This window comes from Hydra vulgaris, chromosome 08 (genome assembly GCF_038396675.1).
Source record: "Hydra vulgaris chromosome 08, alternate assembly HydraT2T_AEP".
NCBI lineage: Eukaryota > Metazoa > Cnidaria > Hydrozoa > Anthoathecata > Hydridae > Hydra > Hydra vulgaris.
Genome location: NC_088927.1, coordinates 6,513,178 through 6,538,735, shown reverse-complemented (window position 1 = coordinate 6,538,735; position 25,558 = coordinate 6,513,178). Strand labels below are relative to the sequence as shown.

General features: G+C 28.3%; 1 protein-coding gene across 3 annotated transcripts in view; it reads left to right on the top strand.

Annotated features, from left to right (window-relative positions):
- The window catches only part of LOC124805829 (palmitoyltransferase ZDHHC4), a 56,923-nt gene that overhangs the window by 16,208 nt on the left and 15,157 nt on the right, over nt 1-25,558 (top strand). The window contains exons 3-5 of one of the 3 annotated variants that reach the window (XM_065802978.1): nt 4,495-4,784; nt 12,557-12,801; nt 16,197-16,261. In XM_065802978.1, the coding sequence (XP_065659050.1) occupies nt 4,495-4,784; nt 12,557-12,801; nt 16,197-16,226 (565 nt within the window). In that variant the 3' untranslated portion in view covers nt 16,227-16,261. Of the gene's footprint in view, nt 1-4,494; nt 4,785-12,556; nt 12,802-16,196; nt 16,262-25,558 lie in introns of those variants that run through there. The other 2 variants (XM_065802977.1, XM_065802979.1) reach the window with 2 other exon arrangements.

The following is a 25,558-nucleotide window of genomic DNA, read 5'->3' as shown; positions in this document are numbered from 1 at the left end:
TTATCCGATCGTCCATGAAGGAATTTGATAATATTTTGAACAAACGCCTAATATATATGGCAGGGTTTCTTTTAACTGAGTGGGATGGTTATGAGTTGTGGTTGAAAAAACACTATATAATTAAAAGAGGATATCATGGAGTTGGTTGGGATGGTAATAATGCAAATAAAATTTTAAAATTGATTGATGAACTTCAACATGACGTGCAACTTAAAGTACTTTATCTACTTCCTGTAATACAAAGCTTAAGAGCTTTTAAATCTGTAAAAGAAGCTTGTTTTGGAAGAAATCTCGATCCTGACTCAGAACACAAAATAGTGTTGTTTAAAGATGCTTTTTTATGCCTACAAGAGACAGCTTCTTCACTCGGAAAGACACTAACAGTGTCATGGAAAATCCATATTATATGCTGCCATGTTTTTCCTTTTGTAAAGCATGCAGGATGCAGCTTGTCAAAGTATGCAGAACAGTGTGGTGAGGCAATTCATGCAAAGTTTAAGCCTACATGGCAAAGATATAAACGTAATATAGATTATAAAGATTATGGAGATAGATTAAAAACTGCTGTTGTTGATTTTGGAATTAAAAGATTATAATATTGTATAGTTATATAAATTATGCTTTGTAAAATTTTTCAATTTTATTATATTGTAAAATAAAGCTACCTTAGAAAATGTTGTGGGATTGGAGCAAAGGGACAAATATAACCCACAATTTTAGACATCCCATGCCCACCTGTGTTAAATAGGTTTTCAATAAAAACTTTTTTACTGACATAAACTAAATCAAAATTAATCAATAGATTTCAAATTTCATCAACAAATACTTTGGCATTCAAGAGTTGTGGCCATGTAAAATTAACAACCCCCTCATTTTTGTTGTTGGGGGAGGGGTTCATAGTTTTGTGATTTTTTCACTCTTAGCAAGTGAAACTAATTTTAAATATGATTAAATCATATTAGTATAATGAAAACAATACTTAATCAGTAAAAAAATCCCAGGTGACACTCCATCAAACCTAATATGCCTTCTGGTCCACAGTGTATAATTTTGTTTTCGAGGTTGATTTTTTAACAAAACTTTATGCTTCTAAATTAATTGCAATTTCCAAATTTTTGATTTCTCTCATAAGAATGAGTAATATTATTGCGATTTTTTCATAGTTTTCTGTTGTGAGTTGGTAAATAATATTTGTTTTATCGGCGAAAACCAAAATGGTTTGATTTAATTTTTTTAACATTTTTGAAATTCATAACTTATATGCTTAAACTTTACTGTTTTAATTAAGTCAGTTTTAAAATTTTCTAAATCAGGTATAAAAGGTGGGGTATTTTTTGTTTTAAATACGTAATTATCATTATCTTGCTTATTACTAATTACATCATCTGTGTTTGTTTTTGGTTTTAAGAAAAAATAAAAAAACTTTTTCAATTGAGCAAAAGAGTATATATTTTTGTATTAGGATGTTTTTCAACACGTAAGTGAAATTATTAGTTTCAATTTTTACTCGGAATGTTAAAATACAACACGGAGCCTAATAATTTACACGGAATAAAATACAACACGGAGCCTAATAATTTACACAGAATAAAATACAATAAGAAGCCTAATAATTTTAAATGTATTTTACAAAATAAAGCGCTCAATGTTCTTAAAAGAACAAAGCAATAACAAATTAGTAGAAAATCATTTTTTTTTTTTTAGTCTAAAATGAAACTTTTCACATAAGAATGGGATTTGAAAATCTTTTTTTTGATTTATACCATGCAGGGGACATTTTGAAGTTTGTTAGCAATTAAACATAGGAACAAAGATTTTGCAAAAATTGTGTGTTTTTGGAAAAATTCTTTTGGTTGGTTCTTACATTCAGTAAAAATTGAGAATGGATCTTGGTTTTGTTCAGGTGAGGTTTTTTTGGAAAGTATTTTTTTGATTATACCCACTACCTGCGAAACCATCGTTATAAAAATGTGTATCTCTATCAAAAACTTCTTTGTTAGATGAAGTATTGCTAATACTGGTGGATATCATGTTAGGTGTTGATTTAATCATACTAAGGGTGTGGTTAGAATTTATGTTTATATATAATGGGTGATCACCTGGTTTTCTGTATTGCTGGGATGTGTTTTCTGACAAATTAAATGTGACATTAAGAAAGTTTACAATTTTAAAATTTATTTTTATTTTTACTTATTGCATGTAGAATACAAAGGTCAACTAGCTTACTTACTCCAGCCCCATTGAAACTTCGCATAGTAACCTCAACATTCACTTTTGTTAGAACACTGTAGAAAATATCAACCAGACAACTGAGCGTGTACTAACCAATTCTAAATCTAGTCAATCTACTATAGTGGAAGCAAGTTTATTGTGTTTATTTAACAATCGCAACTAGCAGTAGCAATAGATTCTATTCATATCTTATCAAATCCACCAAATCTGAAAATAAAGCAATTAATAAGCAGATAACAAGAATGATTTATGTTACTAATTCACCTTTCAGAATGGTTGACCATCCCAAGTTTATCAAAATGATCTATTTATTATGCTCAGGTTACCTTTTTAATAGAATTGACATTAATGCAATATTATTATATATTAACAGAATATTACTGTGCACAAGAATGACTTAATCAGCCGTTCAGGTTTGGTTTATAAATGGTCTACGTCCATGAGTATTGATGGGAACAGTTACAGCAATGATTTACTATTCACATACTTCTGACAATTTGGTTTAGCCCAAGATTTACCAATCCAAATATCAGATAGTTCAAGTTGATAATATTTTAGAAGCAACTATTTTGCTGCTGTAACAAACAAAATGCAAAAGGTTGATTCTGACATATAATGGCTTAAGATTTCAGCACACAAGGTTTCAACACACAAGGTTTCAACACACTGGCTGATTGCTGTTTAAAACACATTTTAACAACAATTTGTGAAGAAAATAGTGCAGTAATAGATAAGAATATTACAAATATTGTTAATAAAGTTAATAAAAATCTTGGAATAAAGAAAGTTGATGAAAAATTATTACAAAAGCTCAAACTAATTGCTGTTGATTTAGACCTGATGCAGATAAAAAATTAGTGAGAACGAAAATATTTTCAGAAGAATTTAACACCTAAGCTAAGATGTTAAGAAGCAGTTTAGCAAAAGAATACAACAGGTGACTTCACTTCATCTTAATTAAATCTTGTTAATCTTAAACGATTTAACTGAAAAAGAAATAAAGATTTTTGGAATGGATTTTGTGGTTTCAATCCAGATTTTCTTCTACTTTTGGTTACATTTAAAGCAGAATTTAAAAAAAATTATTTTTCAAGAAAACATTGTTTGATTTATAAAATCATGTGATTGATAAATATCTCACAATGATCATGTCAATTCTAATGCATTAGTAGCCTAGTAATAAAACACTCATAAGCCTATGAAAATAAAAAACATGTTTCTCTGATGCCCTTGTTTAACAAGATTTGTGCTTCAGAGTAGAAAAAGTTTCAAATAAATTGAATAAATTGAAGGAATGATTAAATGCCTTTTCAACTGTAGTGGCTCTGAAGCTTTATGAAAATGAATTTAATTTTAAAAAATGTAGAATTTTGCTCTTCTTTGTATTTCTTTAATTACTGTTGTTTCCAATCATCATTATTTTTTCATTCTTCTTTCAATCATTCATCTTTCTTTCAATCATTATTACTTTTTCATTCTTCTTTCAATCATTCATCTTTCTTCCAATCATCATTACTTTTCCATTTTTTCACCAGAAAAGTTATTATAAGAATACATGTTCTTTCAATCATTGATTGAACTCACTTTCAAAAAGTGTTTTTTAATGGTCATTAATTAAACCCTATCATTTTGAGATTACTAAATTTTATATATTCTCTTATCTGTTATGTCTTAGTGACCTTAGGGAAATCTTAATGTTATTTCTTGTCATAGGTCACATAGCTTGTGGTCTTGGCAATAGTCCTATCACATTAATGTGTTTAAGTCTTGTTTTTTTTACTTACAAGTAAAGATTATGTTGTTCATATTTTTAACTTCATTTTAAATTCTAGAGATTTCCTTGATCTTTTAAACTATGGCTTATAACTATAAGTCTTATAAACCATTGTTTAAATTCTTTAGTCTTGGTAAGCAAGAAACTTAAAATTTTTAAATTTTGATTCTATTAGTTCAACATCTAACATTTTTTTTATTCTTCTGCTGATTTGTAAACAGTAGTTTTAAACTAAGAGTTTTTTAATGAAATGAATGCATTAATACGTTAATCTTGTCATTAAAAGCATTTCACAATTAACAGTAATCAAAGTAATTATGCATAAAAAATGTTTTTGCTTAAATGATTATGTAATTATGCATACAGATACAATTTAATATAATTTTGTTATTAATTATTTTTGTAATAACAAATGTCCATCATACATAGGTAATTTCTATTATATATTATATAACATAGTATTTATACTATTTATATTTGTTTTTTAGAAATTATGTGCTTCCAGTTTGCTATATCTTGTTGTTAAGCATTGGGTTTCTATTTTATACGTTCACAGCTTTCCCTTATGTTTCAGAATCATATTTGGGAAAATCTCCATATGCACTTTTAGCAGTGAACTTGTTTTTTTACATTAAATGCTATTATGGCAATCCAGGTATCATTACTCACAAAAATCAAACTATTTATGCTCAAGCTTATCTATATGATGGTTTTATGTACAATGGAGACATTTGTAAAACTTGTCTTATTAAGAAACCAGCCAGATCGAAGCATTGCAGTAAGTTATTTTAAGTTAATTTATTATGTAAATTATAATATCAAGAGTGGATCTAGGATTTTTTATAGGTCTATATATATAGTCCCAGACGATATTTTATAGGTCTATATATATATATATATATATATATATATATATATATATATATATATATATATATATATATATATATATATATATATATATATATATATATATATGAAGGGTGCAAGGGGAAAATCAGTGATGTCACATTTTTATCATTTTGAGAAAACAAAAAAATAAAGTTTGAAGACTTATTTTACTATTTTATTTCCGGTTCCATCTTAGGTTTGTAAATTAGTATGTTGTAATTAGTATGATCTATTACATGATAAATTAGTGTAAAAGTATTTTTTAGGAATGTAAATTATACATGCTGCATTGAATCCTAGAACGAGTGTCCCTTTTGGAAATCACTAGTTTTCCCCTTGTAATTCGAAATAACGGTCAATATGTTGCTTATAATATGTTTAAATACATTTGTTTTGAGTTAAACTTAAAATCTTTTCAATTTTGAACAATAGCCACAGTCAGGGGACATGTGAAAAATCAAAAGAAAACTTTACGCTTTAGATTTACATAACATTCCGCTGATAAGTTATTTTATTTGCTTTTCAGTAATATGTTTAAAAAATTAAAATTTATTTAATTAATTTAGTTCTTATTTTGACAAACTTTTTAACCTTTCTAGCTACTAATTCTTGTTTTGACAAACTTTTTAACTTTCTCGAGGCAACCTTTCCTATGTTTGACTCTTTAACAAGATAAGAAAAATTTAAACTTTAAAAAATGGGGTAAGTAAAGAATTCAATTTAGAAGTGAAGTATTTTTTGAGTTTTACATTTCTAAACTTGATAATGTTTTATTATATAATTTTTTTATAATATTTTTTGTTTTAAACAATATTAACCAAAAATTCAAAATGAATTTCCATTTTTCCTTTAATCTATGCCTGTTTTTTAATTTAATTACACTCAAGTTCAGAAAACTCTGATATTGATTCATCATCAACTAACTGACTTTGTGAGGCAGATCATTAAAAAACTGCTAGGCATCAGGCATGCAAAAATATTTTAAAACTTGAAGGTCAGCATACTTGGCACAGCTGATTGGCAGTCTCTCATTGTACAAGCATAAAGGGTTTTTGTAATAATTGCTTCTTTTTTCCAAAAGCTTTTGATATGGCAATTCTTTCAAAAAGTTCATTCTAACTGAGGCTGTATTGTAACATAGGGAATTCTTGGAAAAAAATAGTTTCATGAATGGGCATGTTGGTTCCAGACATTTGACTTTGTAAAATAATTTAATATGTTCAGAAAAATTTAGGAAAATGTTTAACTCCAACTTAATAACTTTGAATGGTAAAGGTTTCTTACAACACATACAAAATTCTTCCATCCAATTTATTGGTAGCTCTGCTGGAACTTTTTAATTAGCTAATGCCATATCACAGTCTCATTCCATGTGACTGTGATATGGCATATCGGCATATCGGGAACAATAGCATGATTTGTCGAAATTGTTAATTATTCACTACATTAAAGTATAAAAAATGAATAATCAAATTCATCATGTGAATAACAAAAAAGCTGCAAATGTGATTACTATTGTGGTAAAATGTTATTAAATTTATACATAGAAAGCTGTCTACAATAATAAATATTGTTTGTAGAAACACTAGGACAACTATTTTTTTTGCAAAGTCAAATGCAAGAACTGCATGTCTAGTTTTTGTCTTACAATGTGCTTCTTTCTTTCTGGCATAAAACAACTCTGCTTTCCGCAAGTGAAGCTCTTTTTTTTGACGACTCTTAATGAGTTGTTCTACAGAGTTGCTTTGGTTTTTAAGTATAGTATTAAGCTTGTCACATGTTGAGCATGTATCTTTATGTAGATAACCAAACCTAATGTTATATTTTTCTACAAATTCTTTCCTGGTAAAAAAAAGAAAGTAAAAAATTAGATAATATTCAATAATGTTCTTAAATAGTCACACATTATTAAAGTACCTGTAGCTTTCTTGACAAACTTTATTTTGTGGGCAACACTCCTTGTACATATCATACATTTTTGATAAATTAAGATCCTCTGGTAAATACAGCTTTTTAGTGTCACGTAATGCATAATTACTTTTTCGTTCTTTTAAAAGACTATATGATCAATGATACCATTATCAGATGTTGGTTTGTATGTCTTCCTTACTAGTTTTTAAGAGAAACTCTTTAAAAATTATCAAATATACAAGCTTATAATGTTTTATTAACTTAACTAAACCAAGCGATTAACTTTCAAGCTCATATGAAATCTTTTTTTTGTTGTTGTTATTTTTGAGCGAGAAACTTTGTTAAAACGCATTTGTTCATTATGTATTTTATTTTGAATTACTAATTAGTAAATAAATAAAAGAATGTTTATTTTTGTTTACTTACCAGTCTTTTATAAGTGATGTTACTTACAGCACGTTCAGCAATTTGGTTAGATCTGGGAATGTCAATTAATGACTCTTCGACTGACCGATGTCTCCAAACACTTTACTGCTTTTTTGCATTTTATCTTCATGAGTGAGGTAAACCGCTCCAGCTAGAAGTCCTCTTATTCTTCTTATTCTTTCGATTCTTGATTTTCCTAAAAATTAATAACAGTATTATTTTCTCATGTCACTTTGATGTTATAAGTGATGTTATATGAGTGGTCATGAAGAAATCATTGTTCTTCTTTTTGTCAAGGTCTTCTTTGTTTAACACTTAAAACCTCAATCATTGAAGCAAGAAAGCCAAAAACATAAAACATACATAATATGGTTGGCAATTTTTTTGCCAACCTCAAACACTTTTAGGATGACAGTTTGGTTGGGGTTTTCAAACGCCAACTCAAATTCCAAGGGCTGATATATATATATACAGGCCTGGGCGGGAGTAAATGAGCGCGAGAGCAGAGAAAAGCTCTCCTAAAACAAACATGATGAGTCATGCAAGCTACTCCACTAAACTGCTTTTATGAGAGCTTTTGGTTTTTGCACAAGCTATCTGTTTATTTACACAAAATTTGCTTATTAAATACAAAGTTTGGTTTTATACTTGTTACAAGCATATGTTTGTAATGTTAATGTTATAATAAAATACACATAATATGAGTCATTAGTTGTGCTGTGAAAAAACTCTTAAGACATGAATTTTTTTTTTGCAAAAACCTGTTTATTATCCAATTAATTAAATTTTTTTGACTTTGTGTTTTTCATTTTAGATGCAATAATAATTATACTTTAGAGAGAAAAAAAATGCTTTTGCAAGAGCTGTAAATTGCTCCCGGAAACCGCTTTAGGGGATTGTGGGTGAGAGCGAGAGCTAATGCTTTTGCTTTACGCTAATGCTTATATATATATATATATATATATATATATATATATATATATATATATATATATATATATACATATATATATATATATATATATATATATATTTATATATATATATATATATATATATATATATATATATATATATATATATATATATATATATATATATATATATATATATATATTATAAAAGAAAAAACAAACAAAGAAGGAATATTAAAATATTCAAAAAAAGTTTAATATGCATTCTATTTGAAAAACTCTGGCCATCTGGCCAATTCTAATATCACTAAGGCTAATACATTTGTTGTTACACACTCCTAGTTTGTTAAAATTAAAGCAGCCCTAAATATTAACACTGTCGCCACTTTGCAACCTTGGTACAACAAAGTGATTACTATACTTTTCTGATTTAAATTTTTTAACAAAAACTTTGCTTTTTCTATTTATTATTTCAAAGTTACTTTTATCACTAAAAATTATTTGATTTTACTTCTCCAAAGACCCAATTATCTTCTTACACCACCTAAAATTTGTGAGCCGATCTCTGGCCATCAATAGCTGCATAGACAGCAATAGTAAAATGTTTTCACCTTAGTAAAATGACATCTTAGTAAAATGACACCTGCATAGACACCTTAGTAAAATGTTTCTAACTGTATTTGATGAAATACGTTTTTCACGGCTTTTGTTAAATGTGTCAGTGAGTTCACGAAAACTTAACATCTGATTGGCTCTTACTTGAGAAAACATAAGACTATTTTCATGTTCTGTAGTATTTTATAACTTTTTTGATCCTGCATGGCTTTGGATGCCACCTGTTGTTTTAAATATCTTTAGTGTATATCTGGCAAACTTCTCCGAAATTTTTAATTTTCTTATTATTTTTCTATTAATGATCATTGATCCTTCCAACCATAAATATTCATCCTTCATACCTATTATTTGCCGCTTTGTTGCTTTGCTTACTGCTTTTTAACCCATTTCTATGTATATGTGTGTATTTTTTTTCTCTTTAAAAACTTAAAGAGAAAAAAAATACACACATATACATAGAAATGGGTTAAACTTAAAAGTTTAAAAACTTTTTTTTTAATTTGTACCAGCCTATAACCCTATTTTTGTGGCCCACCCAGTCCATAATGTGGGATTGCTTCCACCTTTTGGGCTGGGTAGGCCCCAAAGTTAGGGTTTTTTTTTCCCATTCACTGCAAGCTCCATTCACTGCAGTTCTTTGCAAAACGTTCTCATTTGACACGAGCATGAATATATAATAGTTTGGAGCTTGCACAATGCCTGTAAGTGTCAAAACTCAAACATCTAAAAATCGAGTGTACACTTCCGACATTAGTCATATAATCTCAAACTATTTTAACTATGACATCTCTTATACAATAGTAAAAATATGAATAAATAAAAAAACAATTAAAAAAAAAATTTACTTGTTCAAGTAATCAATGGATAATATTTTTCATATTTTCCAAATTAAAAATATTATGTTAAGACCAGACTGATGCAGGGTAAGATATTATCTAGTTGACAGCTCTTAAGTGTGATTAAAACTAGATGCATAGGCAGGACAGTTGATTTGTTAAAATTCATTTTCAATTGAGAATCTGAGATTCCAAATCTATGAATGCTTTTAATGCAAATTTATAAAACCTCTTCTCTATCTCGCATGTCATCATTTTAGATGATGACATGCGAGATAGAGAAGAGGTTTTATAAACTTGCATTAATATCTCGCATGTCATCATTTTAGATTATTCTTTGGGTCATTTTGGAAAACTTTGTTTCAAAAACAGAAAACAACTGATGTTATTATTTATTTACAAATTATTAAAATCAAATTGGTTCACTTGAGAAACCTTCCTTTTGCAATTTCCATTAGGTTCCTTGATATCAAAAAATCTTTCCTAAAAATATTCAGATAAAAATCTCATTTACTTTAAAAAAGTACAATTTAAGTATTATGCATAAGATTTATGAAACAGCAAAATTATAATTTTCCTACAGGCAGAGATGTGTTTTTATAACAACGTCCCAAGACGATGGAAAATGTTTTTAAATTCATTTGTAGGAATGGAACGCAAATGTTATTTATTTAAAAACTGTTTTCATATCTATATGGTAACTGTCAATATAAGAAAATTAGTTAAGATGGTAGTTCGAAATATTTACGTAAAAATAAACACTTAAAGCAATTGAAATAATATTTCAAATCTTTAAGGAAGGCCACACAAAACAAAGTTTTTAAAATGTTCAAAAAAGTACCAATTATTTGCTGATTTAGCACAATACAAATAATAACTGCTTTTATTTATTTTTCATTTTTTTTGAAACTGTATTGATTTAAGTAGGCAAAAAGTTGTTAAAAGAATATATTTGTTTATTCCACACATACCTTTATTTCTATACTTATTACTTACTTCAATATTTTTTTAGTAAGTGGTAGAAAAATAATACATTTAAATAATGTTCTTAGAGCAAAAAAATAATAATATGCGCACTTTTTCACTTAGCTTATTAGAAGTTTTGCTCCATTTATTTATTTCAAAAGTAAAAGTCTGAAGTTAACTTCTTTCTACTATATGAAAAAAAATTGTCTCTTTACTGCCTTAGATGCACAGATTTGCCTAATTTATTATAAAAACACTTAACATAAGTATCTCTAACTTAGATAGCAATTGCGTGACGTTTCTCCCAGCATTTTTCAAAATTTAAGGCTATAATAAAATTTCAATCTTTCATTAAAACTATATTTATTCTCTAAGTAAAAGAGGACCTGGAGAAAAAGTCAAGGTAGTAAAGGTAGTCAAGGTGATAAAGGTAGTCAAGGTATGCCAAATAAATTTTAGCTTTATCTTTTAAACTTTTCTTTTAACAACTTTTCTACAATAAAAAATCTCATCGAAAAAAATTTTTTTGATCAAGGTATCTTTAATTTTAAAAAACCCAAAAATTATTAACAAATATTTATTAAATTATTAATAGTTATAATATACTTTAAGTTATAATTAACTAATTATAACTTAAAGATTATAATTACAATAAATAATTAAAAAAAAATCTTTAGCAGCCTAGTGGTTTAGTGCGCTATAGTGTAATCTATCAGTCTTTTAAGTTGTAACTTTAGATCTTTCAGAGCGTGGTTTGATTTCAAACAAAATGCAGACAAAATCTTTCCATGATGTGACTTATTACTTGTTTAGAAACATTCTAAAGCTCAGAAATCTGCCTGTAAGTCATTTTATTTCCCACAGCTTTTATAATTAAATCCTTTACTTCCTTTGAAACTTCCTTAGCCTTTCCCATGCTTTTAAAAATATCACTAGCTAATTGAATTATACAATTTTACAGATATTTTGGCAATTAATTATAATTCACTGAAATAACTCAAAGTAATTAAATTATTAAATTTCACAAATATTTTGGCCTTTAATTTTGCTTTTGTTTACAAAAACATGATTTAATTGCGGATTTTGTTTACAAAAACATGATTTAGTTGCAGAATTTGTTTACAAAAACATGATTTCATTGTGTAAATGATACTGTTTCTAAACTTTTACACTGAAGCTTTTTCAAAAGCAAACTTTAATTCTAATTAACCGTTAAGTTTTCTCAACTTTTGTGGTTTGTATTTTAAATTGAAATAATATAAAGCACATTTAGTAAAAGTTTCAGCTTATTTGAGAAAGTTTGTGAAAAGTTATACAGTAAAAACTAAAAAAAGTTGCTGTTTCTAAACCTTTGCATGCTACTGTATGTATGTATGTATGTATGTATGTATGTATGTATGTATGTATGTATGTATGTATGTATGTATGTATGTATGTATGTATGTATGTATGTATGTATGTATGTATGTATGTATGTATGTATATATATATGTGTGTGTGTGTATATATATATATGTGTATATATATATATATATATATATATATATATATATATATATATATATATATATATATATATATATATATATATATATATATATATATATATATATATATATATATATATATATATATATATATATATATATATATATATATATAAATAGGGGTTGAAATAAGTGCTAGACATTGATGCCACTTGTATCATTATCGTTGCAACAAATAGCATGGCAACCAACTATTGTTTGTTTTGTAAAAAAAAAATGAACAATGATTGGTCGCTTCATTCAGGTGTAAAGTTTCAAAGAATATTTAACGCTTTATTATTGTTTACTCCCTTTGTTATTGTTTGCTCCCTTTGTTATTGTATGAAATGGTAAATTTGTAAAGAAAATTGAATCCCCTGAAGGAAGCAACAAATCTTTTAAAATTTCAAGATAATATTATTCAAAATAAAATAAAAAATTATTATTCTGTTTAAATTGTTCTAGGTATTTGTAATCATTGTGTTGCAAGATTTGATCATCATTGCACATGGGTAAACAACTGCATTGGTCAACATAATTATATATACTTTTTCTTCTTCTTGTTGACTCTTGTATCAATTTGTGGCATTTCTTCATTTATCACTGCTGCTGTATTTTTACATATAATTGAAAAAAGGAATTTACATCAATCAATCTATTCAGATAGTAGTGGCATTGTTCTCCAACCAACATTTGGAGTAATTTTAAATGTAAGTTTTTTTTTATGTAAGTAATTTAAATGTAAGTTAGACCAATTAAAAATAAGTTATTCTTACATTACTCTGTAACATAAAATTTCACTGATTAAAGCTAACAAGGATTTTGTCAAACAAGCAGTATAAATTATTTATTTAACTTAGTATTAGTTACCATTTCTTTTAAAAATAGTTATCAGTTTCTTTAAAGGACATCAAAAAGTGCATACTAAGGGCCACTACTATATAGGAGGCAGAGGTACCTATCATTCAAGTATGGTTGAGGACCACTACTATTTAGGGGACCAAGGTACTTACCATAAAAATACGGCAAAGGGCTGCTTCCATCTATGACGCTTCTTTGGTATTTTTAAATTTTTTCTAAAATTAATTTATTAAATTAATTCTCTCACAATCATTTTAGTCTCAGACAGTATTATAAAATCTCAAGTAGTTTTAGTATCATACTTTGATGAAAGGTCACAGATAAACAAGTTTAATTCTTGTCAAAAAAGAAGCAAAAACTTTACTACTGCTTTTGAATGCAGTTTGTTCTCAAATATAATTGTCTATAATTCATAAATATTTCAAATATATTGTTTATGAACTTAATTGTTAATTAAAACAAAATGACTTATTGTGTTAGTTTTTTGCTAGTTAAGTTTGCATAAAAAAAATAGTTCTGAAGGTAAAAACATAGCTCTGAAAGAGAAAATGATGTTTAAGTTTTAAATTCTAGAAGCAATTTTGTTTACAGATACTTTAAAGACTTTCAAAGTATGGCCAAAAAATTTTTTTAGGTGCCATAAAAAGGTGAAAAAAAGATTTTGGGGTTTATGAAAAGATGAATTTTCTATGGGAGTTACTAAATTAAGACTATTAACTAGTACATAGCAACTATAGTTACTATGTGCATAGTAACTGTATTTACTATGCACTAGTTAATAGTCTTAATTTTGAAAAATAATAGTTCATATTCGAAAAAGGTTTTTATATAGTTTTGGTGGTAGACAGATGCTATTCATTAAACAGGTGATATTGATTGGTAGTATTGCAAAGTGCAGGAAGAGACCTCATATTGTATATGTGATTGTGTGATTTAGTCAGTACTAAGTCTTGCTTGAAAAACAAAATTATTTTCGAGAGTAAGCATAAATTGATGATATGATAAATTGGCATATATATACATTAACAAACATTCACTATACATGTGTAGCCTTCATTCCATGTTAACTTATTAAATTGAAATCTCTAGCTAAGCACATACCACTAAATATTTTATTCTCGACTGGATCCAACATCGAAACTATTGATGATAAAAATTTATCATAATCATAACATTGCTTAATCCGTAAAATCTCCCTCAAACTTTTTTTGTTATTTTTGTTATAATTATTATTTTTAATAAATCTATTGTTTTTATTATAATTATTGTTTTTATTAGATTTAATTAAGAAATAAACAAAAATATTTAGGAGTAGCTCAATTTAAATATTTAGGAGTTCAATACAACGACAACATTAATGCCATCTATCTTTTATGGTTTTATGGTTCTGAGGCCGGCTGGTAGTCAGGTTTCCTGAACTCTGTGGTAGCTCTCAGAGAGGCTGATTCCATCAACAGCGTTAAAATATCAGAGTACTAACAGTGACATGTTGTGCATGGATGATGTACCTGTTCGTACATTTGGTGTGCATTGTCAAGGCCACATTTAGAGCCCTTTGTTACAGCTTAGGGTTTATTAGTAGTAATGAGGCAATTGCCTGGACTATTAAATAGTGTACTGAGCACTATCTGTGCTTTGAGTCAAGCTCTTTACCAAATTTAAAAATGACTAAAGTATCAAAAATTTGTGAGACTAATTTTAGTTTAGCTGTCTCATCTTGTGATCTTAGTTTTGATGGTTATCTTTCTTTAATTTGTAAAGACTCCAATAGTCACATACTTGGCCTGGGCATTTACATTCATAAGAGTTCACTCATTTGTCAGGAGACTAGGTTTGAATCCACAGACTTTTCTTTTATGTGCTTTCATGTAGCACCATTTCACTTTATTGCCTTTCTCTTAGTTTTATATTGCTCTCCTTCATCTCAAGACTGCACTCTTTTCAATGTTATTTCTGATCAAATTGACCAGGCTCTTTCTCTTTATCCTTCAGCCAACATTTTTGGTGTTGGCGATTTTAATGCTTATTAGGCTGAATGACTCGACTCTAGTGTCAGTAACTCTGCAGATCATAAATCCCACAACTTTTGTCTTTCTCAATCTCTAACACAAATATTCAACCTTCCAACTTGCTTTCCAGACAACTCGAATCATTTACCTTTTCTACTTGACTTGTGTCTTGTTTCTGATCTTAGTCAATGCTCAGTTTCTCCACGTTCACCCTTAGGTGCTTCTGATCACGGCTTGATCATTTTAAAACTATTATCTCATTCTTCTTCATCATAAGAATCTCCTTATCATCGCACATTTTACAACTACCTTAAAGCTGACTGGGACTCATTCTGTAATTGTCTTCAAGATGACCCTTGGGTAGGAATCTTTTGTCTTCCTGCTAACAAATGTGCTTCTTACGTAACTTCTTGGATTCGAGCTAGTATGAAATCTTTTATTCCCTCTAGCCAATTCCAAGTCAAGTATCACTCTTCTCTATGGTTATTCTCTCATTGTGCTGCTGCAATTTCCAATTGTAACCATTACTTTCATATCTATCAGCAAATCAATCCAGAAAACAAAGGTGTATATACATTACTACTAGAAACCATTGAAAAATGTTTTGTCTAAGGCCAAAGCCAGCTATTCTAAGGTCATAAAATCTCGTATTTTATCTCAAAAATTGGGCTCTTGTGACTTCTGGAGAATCTTTAAGAGTATCTATAATAAGGATAAATCTGTTATTCCACTTCTCTTGTATGGTTCAGATTTTGTCACCTCTTAAAAACAAACTTGAATTTTTTGCTAAGAACCTCTCATCAATATCATCTCTTGATTTCACTAATTGCATTCTTCCTGATTTAGCCAATAAACAGGTTAAAGCATTGCTTGACGTTCATATTACTCCATCTTCTGTAATTAAAGTGATTTCCTACATAGACTCTTCTACAGTTTGTGGTCTGACAACATACCTGTTATGGTTTTGTAGAAGTGTTCTCGGAGCTGTCTTCTATACTTTCAAAACTATTTAATATGTGCTTATGAGAGTCTTGTTTTCCAGCCTGCTGGAACGCGGCATTTGTTATCCCTGTTTTCAAAAATTCTGGAGAGCAATCAGACTCATCTAACTACTGTCTTATGCCTAACTGTTCTTCTTTTGAGGCGCGTATTTATATATTTTTTATTTTAATATTTTATTGTTAGGAGGTCATTATTTGTACGCATATACAAATAAGGCCTCCTAATATACAAAGAGTATTAACAGTGAAGCGCTGTGGAAGTAACTGTGGTCTAATTATGAGGCACAGCTGATAGGGTTTGATTCCTTGTCATGGATATATTTTTTTTCAATTTTAATGTTTTTTAATTGGTTACAATAAAAAAATATGTTGATATTGTATTGCAGTTTGTATATAACCAATATTGTAAATCAATATTGGCTATATATCTTAAAAAGTTGACATTTTATATTGATGCAATATTGTTAATAATATTTAGTCAATATTGCGATAAATATTGTACCAAAGTTGCAGCAATGTTGCTTGCTACTAGGGAATTTAATCACAACTCTTTTTTTTTTTTTTGTCTGAACTACTGTTTAATAATAATAATGTGACATAACATTAACAGAGCTACATAGCGATAACAATAGTTAGGCATTGCTAAATACTGTAACTCATCATAAAGAAAAAGAAGTAGCAATTAAAATACAGCAAAAATATTTGCTAAAAAATATAAATATTTTTGGACTGTTTGGAGAAAATAAACTTTATAGTTTAAATTTAATAATTCAGTAAACTAAAGTTTGACAGGTCTGTTTCAAAATGAACCTTGTGCAGACCTGCCAATATTTAGTTTACTGAACTATTAAATTTAAACTTTAAAGTTTTCCGCATTTTAGTACAAAAAAATTATATTTTTAGCAAATGTTTTTGTTATATTTTATTTTCTACTTTTTACCATAATACCCCATTAAAAATGCTGTCTTTATTCATTGAAATATTTATTATAAAACCATGCAGTAAATGTATTACTAAACAACTTGGTAAAGAAGGTAAAGAAGGAGAGTAATCTTTTTTAGAAAATAGCAATTTAATTATTTTTTTCCAGTATCAATATTTTTAATTTTTTAAATGTATTAGGGCATCTGTTTTTAAATCCTTATATGGATAAAAAGTTGCAAAAAAAAAAAAAGCCTTTCAAATCTTATTAAAATTGGGAGAGTTAACAAAGTTTTTTTGTATTATGTTCCTATGCACTATGTTACTAAGTTACTATACACTGTTAACTCCCATAATGCTATCTACTAAAATTCATTTTCATGTTACTCATCATTCAATTAAGTCTTATCCTTTTACTGTGACTGTTCCTAAGTGCTCCAAAAATTCTTATTCGTCTAGTTTTTTTCCTCAAACATCTGTTCTTTAGAATTTGCTTACTTCATCTTGTTTTCATGGTTCATATAATATGCAATCTTCTAAGTCATCTGTTAATCATTATCTTGCTCTTTAAACTTCATCTTTTCTCTTCCAGTAATTTCCAACTATAACAGTGGTTGCTTGCAGCCTTGTTGGAAGTTAAGATATTGGAAAAAAATAATATTAATAATGATAAAAAAAATAATAACCTTGAACCTTAAATCTGATAATATCAAGTTCATTGAGCAACTCCTGAATATTTTAATTGAGTTTTTAATTAACTCCTAAATATTTTAATTAAAATATTTTGATATATTTATACATCCTAAATTTTTTTTTTAATTCGAAATATGTTATATTATATATATATATATATATATATATATATATATATATATATATATATATATATATATATATATATATATATATATATATATATATGTATGTATACTTATATATAAAAATCATCATAGTTAACATGATCATCATAATATGCAGTAGTGGTGTAGTGGTAGAGCACTCGCCTCATAAGCGAGAAGTTCTGAGTTCGATCCCCACCACATCCTGGGCTCAACTTGTTTCTCTGTGCAGTAGCCTTGTTCATCAAGGTTTGTGTTTTGGAGTTATAGAGTTGATCATCATCATCATCATCATCATCATCATCATCATCATCATCATCATCATCATCATCATCATCATCATCATCATCATCATCATCATCATCAAAATCCTTATTATCATCATCATCATAATCACCATCAAGCTTTAGCCTTTTCCTTTTATGCTATTTCTTTAATATAATCTCTTCTTTTTCTTAACTAAAGCTCATTCATACAAAATGTAATGGACTCTATTCAAGTTTTTTTACTTCCATCACTACCATTTTCTCATGAAGCTGCTACCTCTCTACATACTGATACCCAAATCACTTTAATCTTCTCTGACAAACATTGTTTGATACAGCGTTTTTCACTATTCTCTATTTAAAACTTCTTTTTGTTGTCTTGTTAGAGTCATACCACTCATCCATCTGATCATTTTCGGCAAATACTACACCATATAAGTATTAAAGTTTATATAAATATGTAAGGAAATTGAGATATAAGATAAATGCCAGCATCTAAATAAATAGCAAATATATATCTTTACACCCATATATATCAATATTATGTATGCATAAATGCTTCTTACCTAACCTCCTGGATCCAAGCAGGTTTGGAAGATTTTATTTCTACCCTTCAGTTTTAAGCTAAGCAGCATTGTAATCCATGTTTTTTACCTTCTTGTGCAGTTGCTATATAAAACAGTAATCTTTTTTTTTTAATCTTTTTTACAAGAATTACTCTCTTGAGAACAAATGTCTTTATTTTTGCAAGATGTCAATGCAAAAAGATCCTGTCGATGTTAAGCTCTCTTATTATGAGTTTGATAAATCTTGTATCTTATCTGATAGAAGATTTAGTAAACTGATCAGATATTAGGTTCTAGAGACTTTTGGAAAGTCTTCAACACTGTCATTAACTAAATAATTCTAACATTTAATCTCTAATTCATGGGTCTAATCTTATTAATTCTCACCAAAATAAGGCAGAGTTATTTGCAAAGAACTGTTCCTCTAATAAGACTCTTGAATCTAATGGCCTTACTCTTCTTGCCATTCCAGTTAAACAAATTAACTTATTGTTAGACATCCAAATCACTCTGGCTTCTAATGCTAAAGTTAGTTCTTAATTAATAAGTGTTCTCAGAATTCTTCAATTTTTGCTAAACTAATACAAAATGCTAATTAAGTGGCTCCAATTTTTAAAAACTCTAGAAAACCAACTATCCAACATTTAGTCTTCACTCTATTATTAGTTTCTTGATATAAAGGTTTTGAGATTATTATATCATTTCTTTCTAATTGCAGTATTAAAACCATTCTCAAAGGCCAACATTCTTCATTTCCAGTAATTTTAAGGGTACTGAAGGGTTCTATCTTTGCTCCTGTATTGTTTCTTATCTATAATAACGATCTTTTCAAAAACCTTATATTTAAAGTTGCTCTATTTGTTAACGACTTTTGTCTTGACAAAAAGTCTTTTTGATTGCTTAGAGCTAGCAGCTAATTTTTGATCTGATTTCTTTTCTGTAACAGCTTGAGGCTTTTACATTAACAAAAATTATTATAACACCAATTGGTTTTCTACCATAAAAAAAGTATAACTTACATTTTAAATCAACTAAATTTTGGTTATGATGTGGTGTGGCGCTACTTATGCTACTTTTATAAATTAAATTTAAACAATTTTGTTAAACAGTTTTATATATCATTATTTGGTTGCTATAACTACTATAACATAGTTCTGACTATATTTGGTTGTATTATTTCTTACCATGTCTGTCATCTCTATGTTCTTTTATTTTAAAGTGTTAATGTAAAAAATCAAATAACAAAGAGAGATAAAAAAGTATTTATACTTATTTACAAAAAAGTTCAATTGTAGCCACAAAATCATCTGGAAAAATAGAGGAAATTAAGAAACTATAAATATTATGCTATAAACAAACAAAGAGTGCAGAACTTTTGTACAATGATTTGTGGTTTATTCAAGAGTCGTTTACTTGGCAAAGTAAATAAATCAAACAAAGAAAAGCTTGGTTGAAAAAATATAAAGACAAATCAGCTTGCAATTTTTTTTTGCTAATTTTTTATTTATTTTTTGCAAATTTTACAATAAACAATAGATGTGTTTGTGGTTGTTAGTGCATTGCTAAGATAAACACTATTGTAAATAATTAAATATATATACTGTAACAGGTTGGGTAACAGTGGCTTGTGGAGTTTAAGTCTGAACTTAATATCCACAAGTTTTGTTGGACAACAAAACTCAGTTATTTACTGCAAAGAACTATTGCATTATTATTGGTACTTCTATATTGGCAAATAATAACAATCTCACTCTCAGACAAAGTCTAAAAATGCATTCTTAGACTTTGCCTGAGAATGCATTTTTTTGACAATGCAATAGACCTTCTTGAGAAACTCTCCCATTGTCATAAGGTTGTATTTCTTTCTTTTTTCTACAAATACCATCGTGGTCACTGCTCAAACAAGCTATCATCTCTAGTTCGATCAACCAAAACTCATTCTTGCATAGCTTCTTATTCAGCAAGTCGCATCCTGTCTTTTCATGCTATAAAAACTTACTCCAGATTTTTTTCTTGCACATCAAAACCTCATAACTCTTACCCATCTTCATGTTTTTCTGACTTATACAACTTACAAAATTTTAAGTCTTCAGTTACCGCTTACTCATACTTTAACCCTATCCTCTATTTTCTAGTAACTCATAACTTAATAGTGGTTGCTTGCAACCTTGTTGGAAGGGAATTAGTAAAAAAAAATATATAAATATATTTAATAAGTAGTATATGATATAAAAAGTATTATAAATTTTTTTCTAGCCCCGGCTATCAAACCCTGCTAAATTATATAGTCAATAAACACTTAATATCTTAATTACTATATTCAAACAATTCTTCTATTTATTCTAATGATAGAGATGTAATTGAATTGTTGAATCATTTTAATGTGAAATGTAAAAAAAGAAAATTTCTAAAATGTTAAATCTGTTAAGTTTGCAATAACCAAAAAAAATAAAAAGCAGCTAGTCTTTCCGGAATAGTTATTTAAAAATATTGTTGAGTAGAGTATTTTTCATAATTTTATCATATCCATCTGAAGTTTGACCAATTTGTAATAATTAGATATACGAACCAGATGAAAGTCAAATTTAAAATACTGTAGCAAGAAGAAGGCATTAAAATATTGTTTAAGTATGTAGGTAGTAGGAACGCATAACGCAACTGTTTAAAAACAGACTTTCACTTCTTTTTTTTTTTAATTTTATTTTAGGTGCCCCAAGAAGTCCTTATGGTCTTATTACGCAGAGGAGCATTTGAAAGGAAGTTAACAACTCCTTACTTACCGATTTAATAAAACTTGCCCAGAGGTAGCGTTGAACCACAGATTTCTAGTTTCTGGGACAAGCGCGCTAATCACTGCACTGTGGCTTGACTATTGTTACTGCTATGGCTGCTCACTTGGCTATTGTTTTGCCATGGAACTTAAGCTTCAGATTATTTTTCTTGGAACTTCTGTTTCCAATTATTAATAATAAAAAATCTTATCAGATGTTTGCCAAATAATTTTGTGACCAAAGTTTGTTTTAGATTTATGGAGGGAAGTATTCTTGAGAAAAAGGAAAGAGACAAGTAAAATTTGAATCCGGGCCATTTTGATTTATTACATTACTGCTTTTTAAAGTACCAAGAGACTAGTTTTCTAGAGAGAGGTATGCAAAACTCTAAATTAAAGATTACCAAGCTGTGAATAAGTTTTTGGACTGAAGTTAATGTTAAGTTATCTTTGCAAAGAAATGTACAAGGAGGTTGACAATAGTCTCATTTTGAAGCCGTGTTAAAGTTGTATTTTATAACATCAAAAAAAAAAATTTTTTATTCAGTTTTAAAAAAATGGCAATACATGAACTCATTAAGAATGATTTTTCCAAGTTTTGGGAAAATAATCCAGATAAACAAAAAAAGGAAACTGCTGACCATTTTATAGCTCTTGGGTATGCAAAATCAACTGTTTACAATTGGATTAAGTCTACACTCTTGAAAAAGTTCCAGTAAATTGACGGAGATTTCAGGCAAAATACCTGAACTACTTCTTGCCGTATGGAACCAGATGAACATTTGGGTAAAATACCTGAACCTGAACTGCTTCAGGATTTTTACCTGAACCTGAACTATTTCAGTTCCGGTATTATGCGTGAACCTGAACCAGTTCAGGTTCAGGTAAAATACCTAAACCTGAACCTGAACTAGTTTAGGTTTAGGTATTTTACCTGAATGTTCATCTGGTTCCATATGGCATGAAGTAGTTCAGGTATTTTGCCTGAAAAAAGTAAATATTCAGTAAAATTTTAAATTGTAATTATAAATTAACTCGGTTAAAAAGACGTTAAAACGATATTTGATTTTCAGAAAGTCAATATATTTAAAAGAATAATTTATACAAATTTACGCAATATAAATGTAATATAGCAAATTATTATCAAAATATAATTGTTTCAGCATTTAAAATCGATTAAGTTTTTGTTTAAGGTAAAGGGACAAGTCACTGGCTCCTCTCGATAGATGCATTTCATCTTGGTAGCCTAACACGGTATGTTGCATACTCCATGTTCATTAAAAAAAAAATTAAGATGTCCACAGCATAAGATATACATCTGTTGACAGGAATAGCTTGACACTCTGTAACAATAAATATTTGGTCATCACTGCAATGAGTACCCAAAGTTATGACTAATGGATGCTTGTGAGTAAGACTTAAAATGACAATTTCCATCAGAGTTGATGCCTATTTAGATATAGAAAGGAAATTAAAATAAAATATTAAAAAAATAATTTTGATACAAAATATAAATATCAGCACACACAACTTAGAACTAATACTACAGTATTTAGAACTTAGAACTATTAGAACTAATACTATTATAAATATATATATATATTTACTAAATTTAATGATTAAACATACAGTAGAATCCTATAAACTGTTAACCATTAAGTCAGACAATTTATATTTTCCTCTTCCCTTGAAAGTCCGACTCTCAACGGGGCATTTTTCTGTATAACAATATTAATAACATGTAAAGTTATTAAATATATATTATTGTGCATATTACTACAAACTTAATATGCGGTAGTGGTGTAGTGGTTAAATGCTTGCTTCATAAGCGAGAGGTTCCGAGATCGATACCCACCACGTCCTTGGTACTACTGCGCTCAACTTGTTTCTCAGTGCAGCGGCCTTGTTCGTCAAGGTTCATGTTTCGGAGTTAGAGAGTTGAGAGAGGGTTATAACCACTATTAAGTAGCCTCCTCATCTGTAGTGGCCTTCTCATCCTTGAGGAGGTGAATAAGAAAAAAATATATATATATTTATATATTATACTTAATATGTATAAATTTATATCTAATAGAAATCTATTATTCCAATATACCGGATAAAATCGAATGAAATGTTCTACAACTTCAGCAGCTGATGCACAACTTTTATTCTTTGATGCTACTTTAATTATAGAGGGGATTAAGAACAATGCAAAATCCATTTCAATTCATGAATTAAAAAAACAAATAATTTTTTTAGTGAAATCATTTTATCAGTTTATAATTATTAGAATGATTTTACATATCAAATACACCTGGCCATATTGTATTATAACACTTAGATACCTATAGAAAGGTTGTCTTGGATATCAAGCTCAGCAAGAATCTGCTTCACCATCAAATATTGTCCCAAGAGATAACATGTGGCGTTATTTGCTCCCAATGAGCCAAAAAATCATTCACTTCTGAGAAATTGCAACAGAAATCTTTCTGAAACTAAGATATGAATATAAGACTGTTAGTAAAATTTTCTTTAATTTGATAATACTTCAGCAAAACCTGAATGAAAAATAAATATCTAAAAATTACAAGATGTATCTTGTATGAATTACAAGACATATTTAATGTTTGTGATTAAATAATTTTAAATATTTATTGGCGAAAAGTTTTAATGATAATACGGTGATTTTTATTCTGATGTGTATGGGGCTAGATCTTTTAGTGGCGGAAATGTTTTGAGTAAATCATCAAATGTTGGCCTACAATTTACAATCCATTTTCGAAGAGAGCGTGAAGTTTTTTCCATATAGTCCAACTTTCTTTCATAGTCTAAGTCATCAAATCTTAACTCTCCAATCATATTTAGTTCTTCTTTTGAGAAAGGTGCTATACAAAAAAATATATTTACAACAATTACATTTAATTTAATAAATTAAAAAAAATTATTTTTTGATATTTAGATATATTTGAAATGTTTATTTTAGCTAGATTTATTATTTAATTTTTTATATGATTTATTAGGAAAACTAGTTTCAATACTGAGTATTAGGTAAATGTCTTAATCATACAAAGAAAGAGAAAATATACTAAACATTAAAATACCTGACATTTGGAACTCTTCTACTAAAACAATAACTCTTATTCAATAAGCTTGCACATGAACACCAAGATGTTTACGCATAGTTTTCAGTCTCTCTTCTATGTGGCCATGAGGAGTGACCTTCTTTTTATTATTACCCATTACATACTCTGTATATGGGCTATAATAGTTTTCCTAAAAATATGATTTTTTTGATTATATTGCATTACCTCATAGACAACTTGACTTATAATTGACAAATTGTGAAGATAAAAATACTACTAATATTAAGTTTACTACTACTAATAATAATCCCCAATTGAAGTGGCCCCTTCGGTCTTGGGGAGGTAAAAAATAGAAGGAAAAACATTAATTGAATGTCTCTGATAGTCTCTCCAAGTTTTCCACCAGAATGCAGCTTTGCAACATATTTCCAACTCTATGGACTATTGAGTTAATAAGTGCACCTGTAGAATCATATTCTTCCAAAACAAGCTTACCTGTTTGAAAGAAGATCTTCATTTGTATAAGTTGAAAATTTAGTTTTTTTAAATTATAAAAGCAATTTATTTGATGCTGAAATAATGTAGGGGAATCCTGGTTTATTACCGTTTGTTTAAAATAATGAACTAAGTATAAACAAAACACTTAAAAAATAACTTAAGGTGTACTTACTAAGTCTATGTTATCCAATCTAAGGCAATCTGTACATCATTAGTAGAAACATTTAGTTTAACTTTTCTTGACTCGTTTAAAACGTCAGGTGAAGGTTGAATTGGCGATGATAATGTCGGTGACACAGCCGACTTATTCAGAGGGTACATCTTTTAATACATCATCATTTTTCTACAAAAAAAAAAGCAGTTTATATTTACTTCTCAAGCTGTTTATTTAAGGAATAAAAATGTAATAGAATCATATATATATATATATATATATATATATATATATATATATATATATATATATATATATTTCCATATTTTGTTGACAAAAAGTAAAAATTAAAATGCAAGACCGGAATTTTTTATTTTATTAATTGATAGACTGCCTGCCCCAACCAAACCCTCAGTCGATGTAGCAGCACTCCCTTGCGGGTTAGGCTGAAAGATAGTAGATGTAGCAGCACTCCGTTGCGAATCAGGCTATTTGTCAGTCGATATAGCAGCACTCA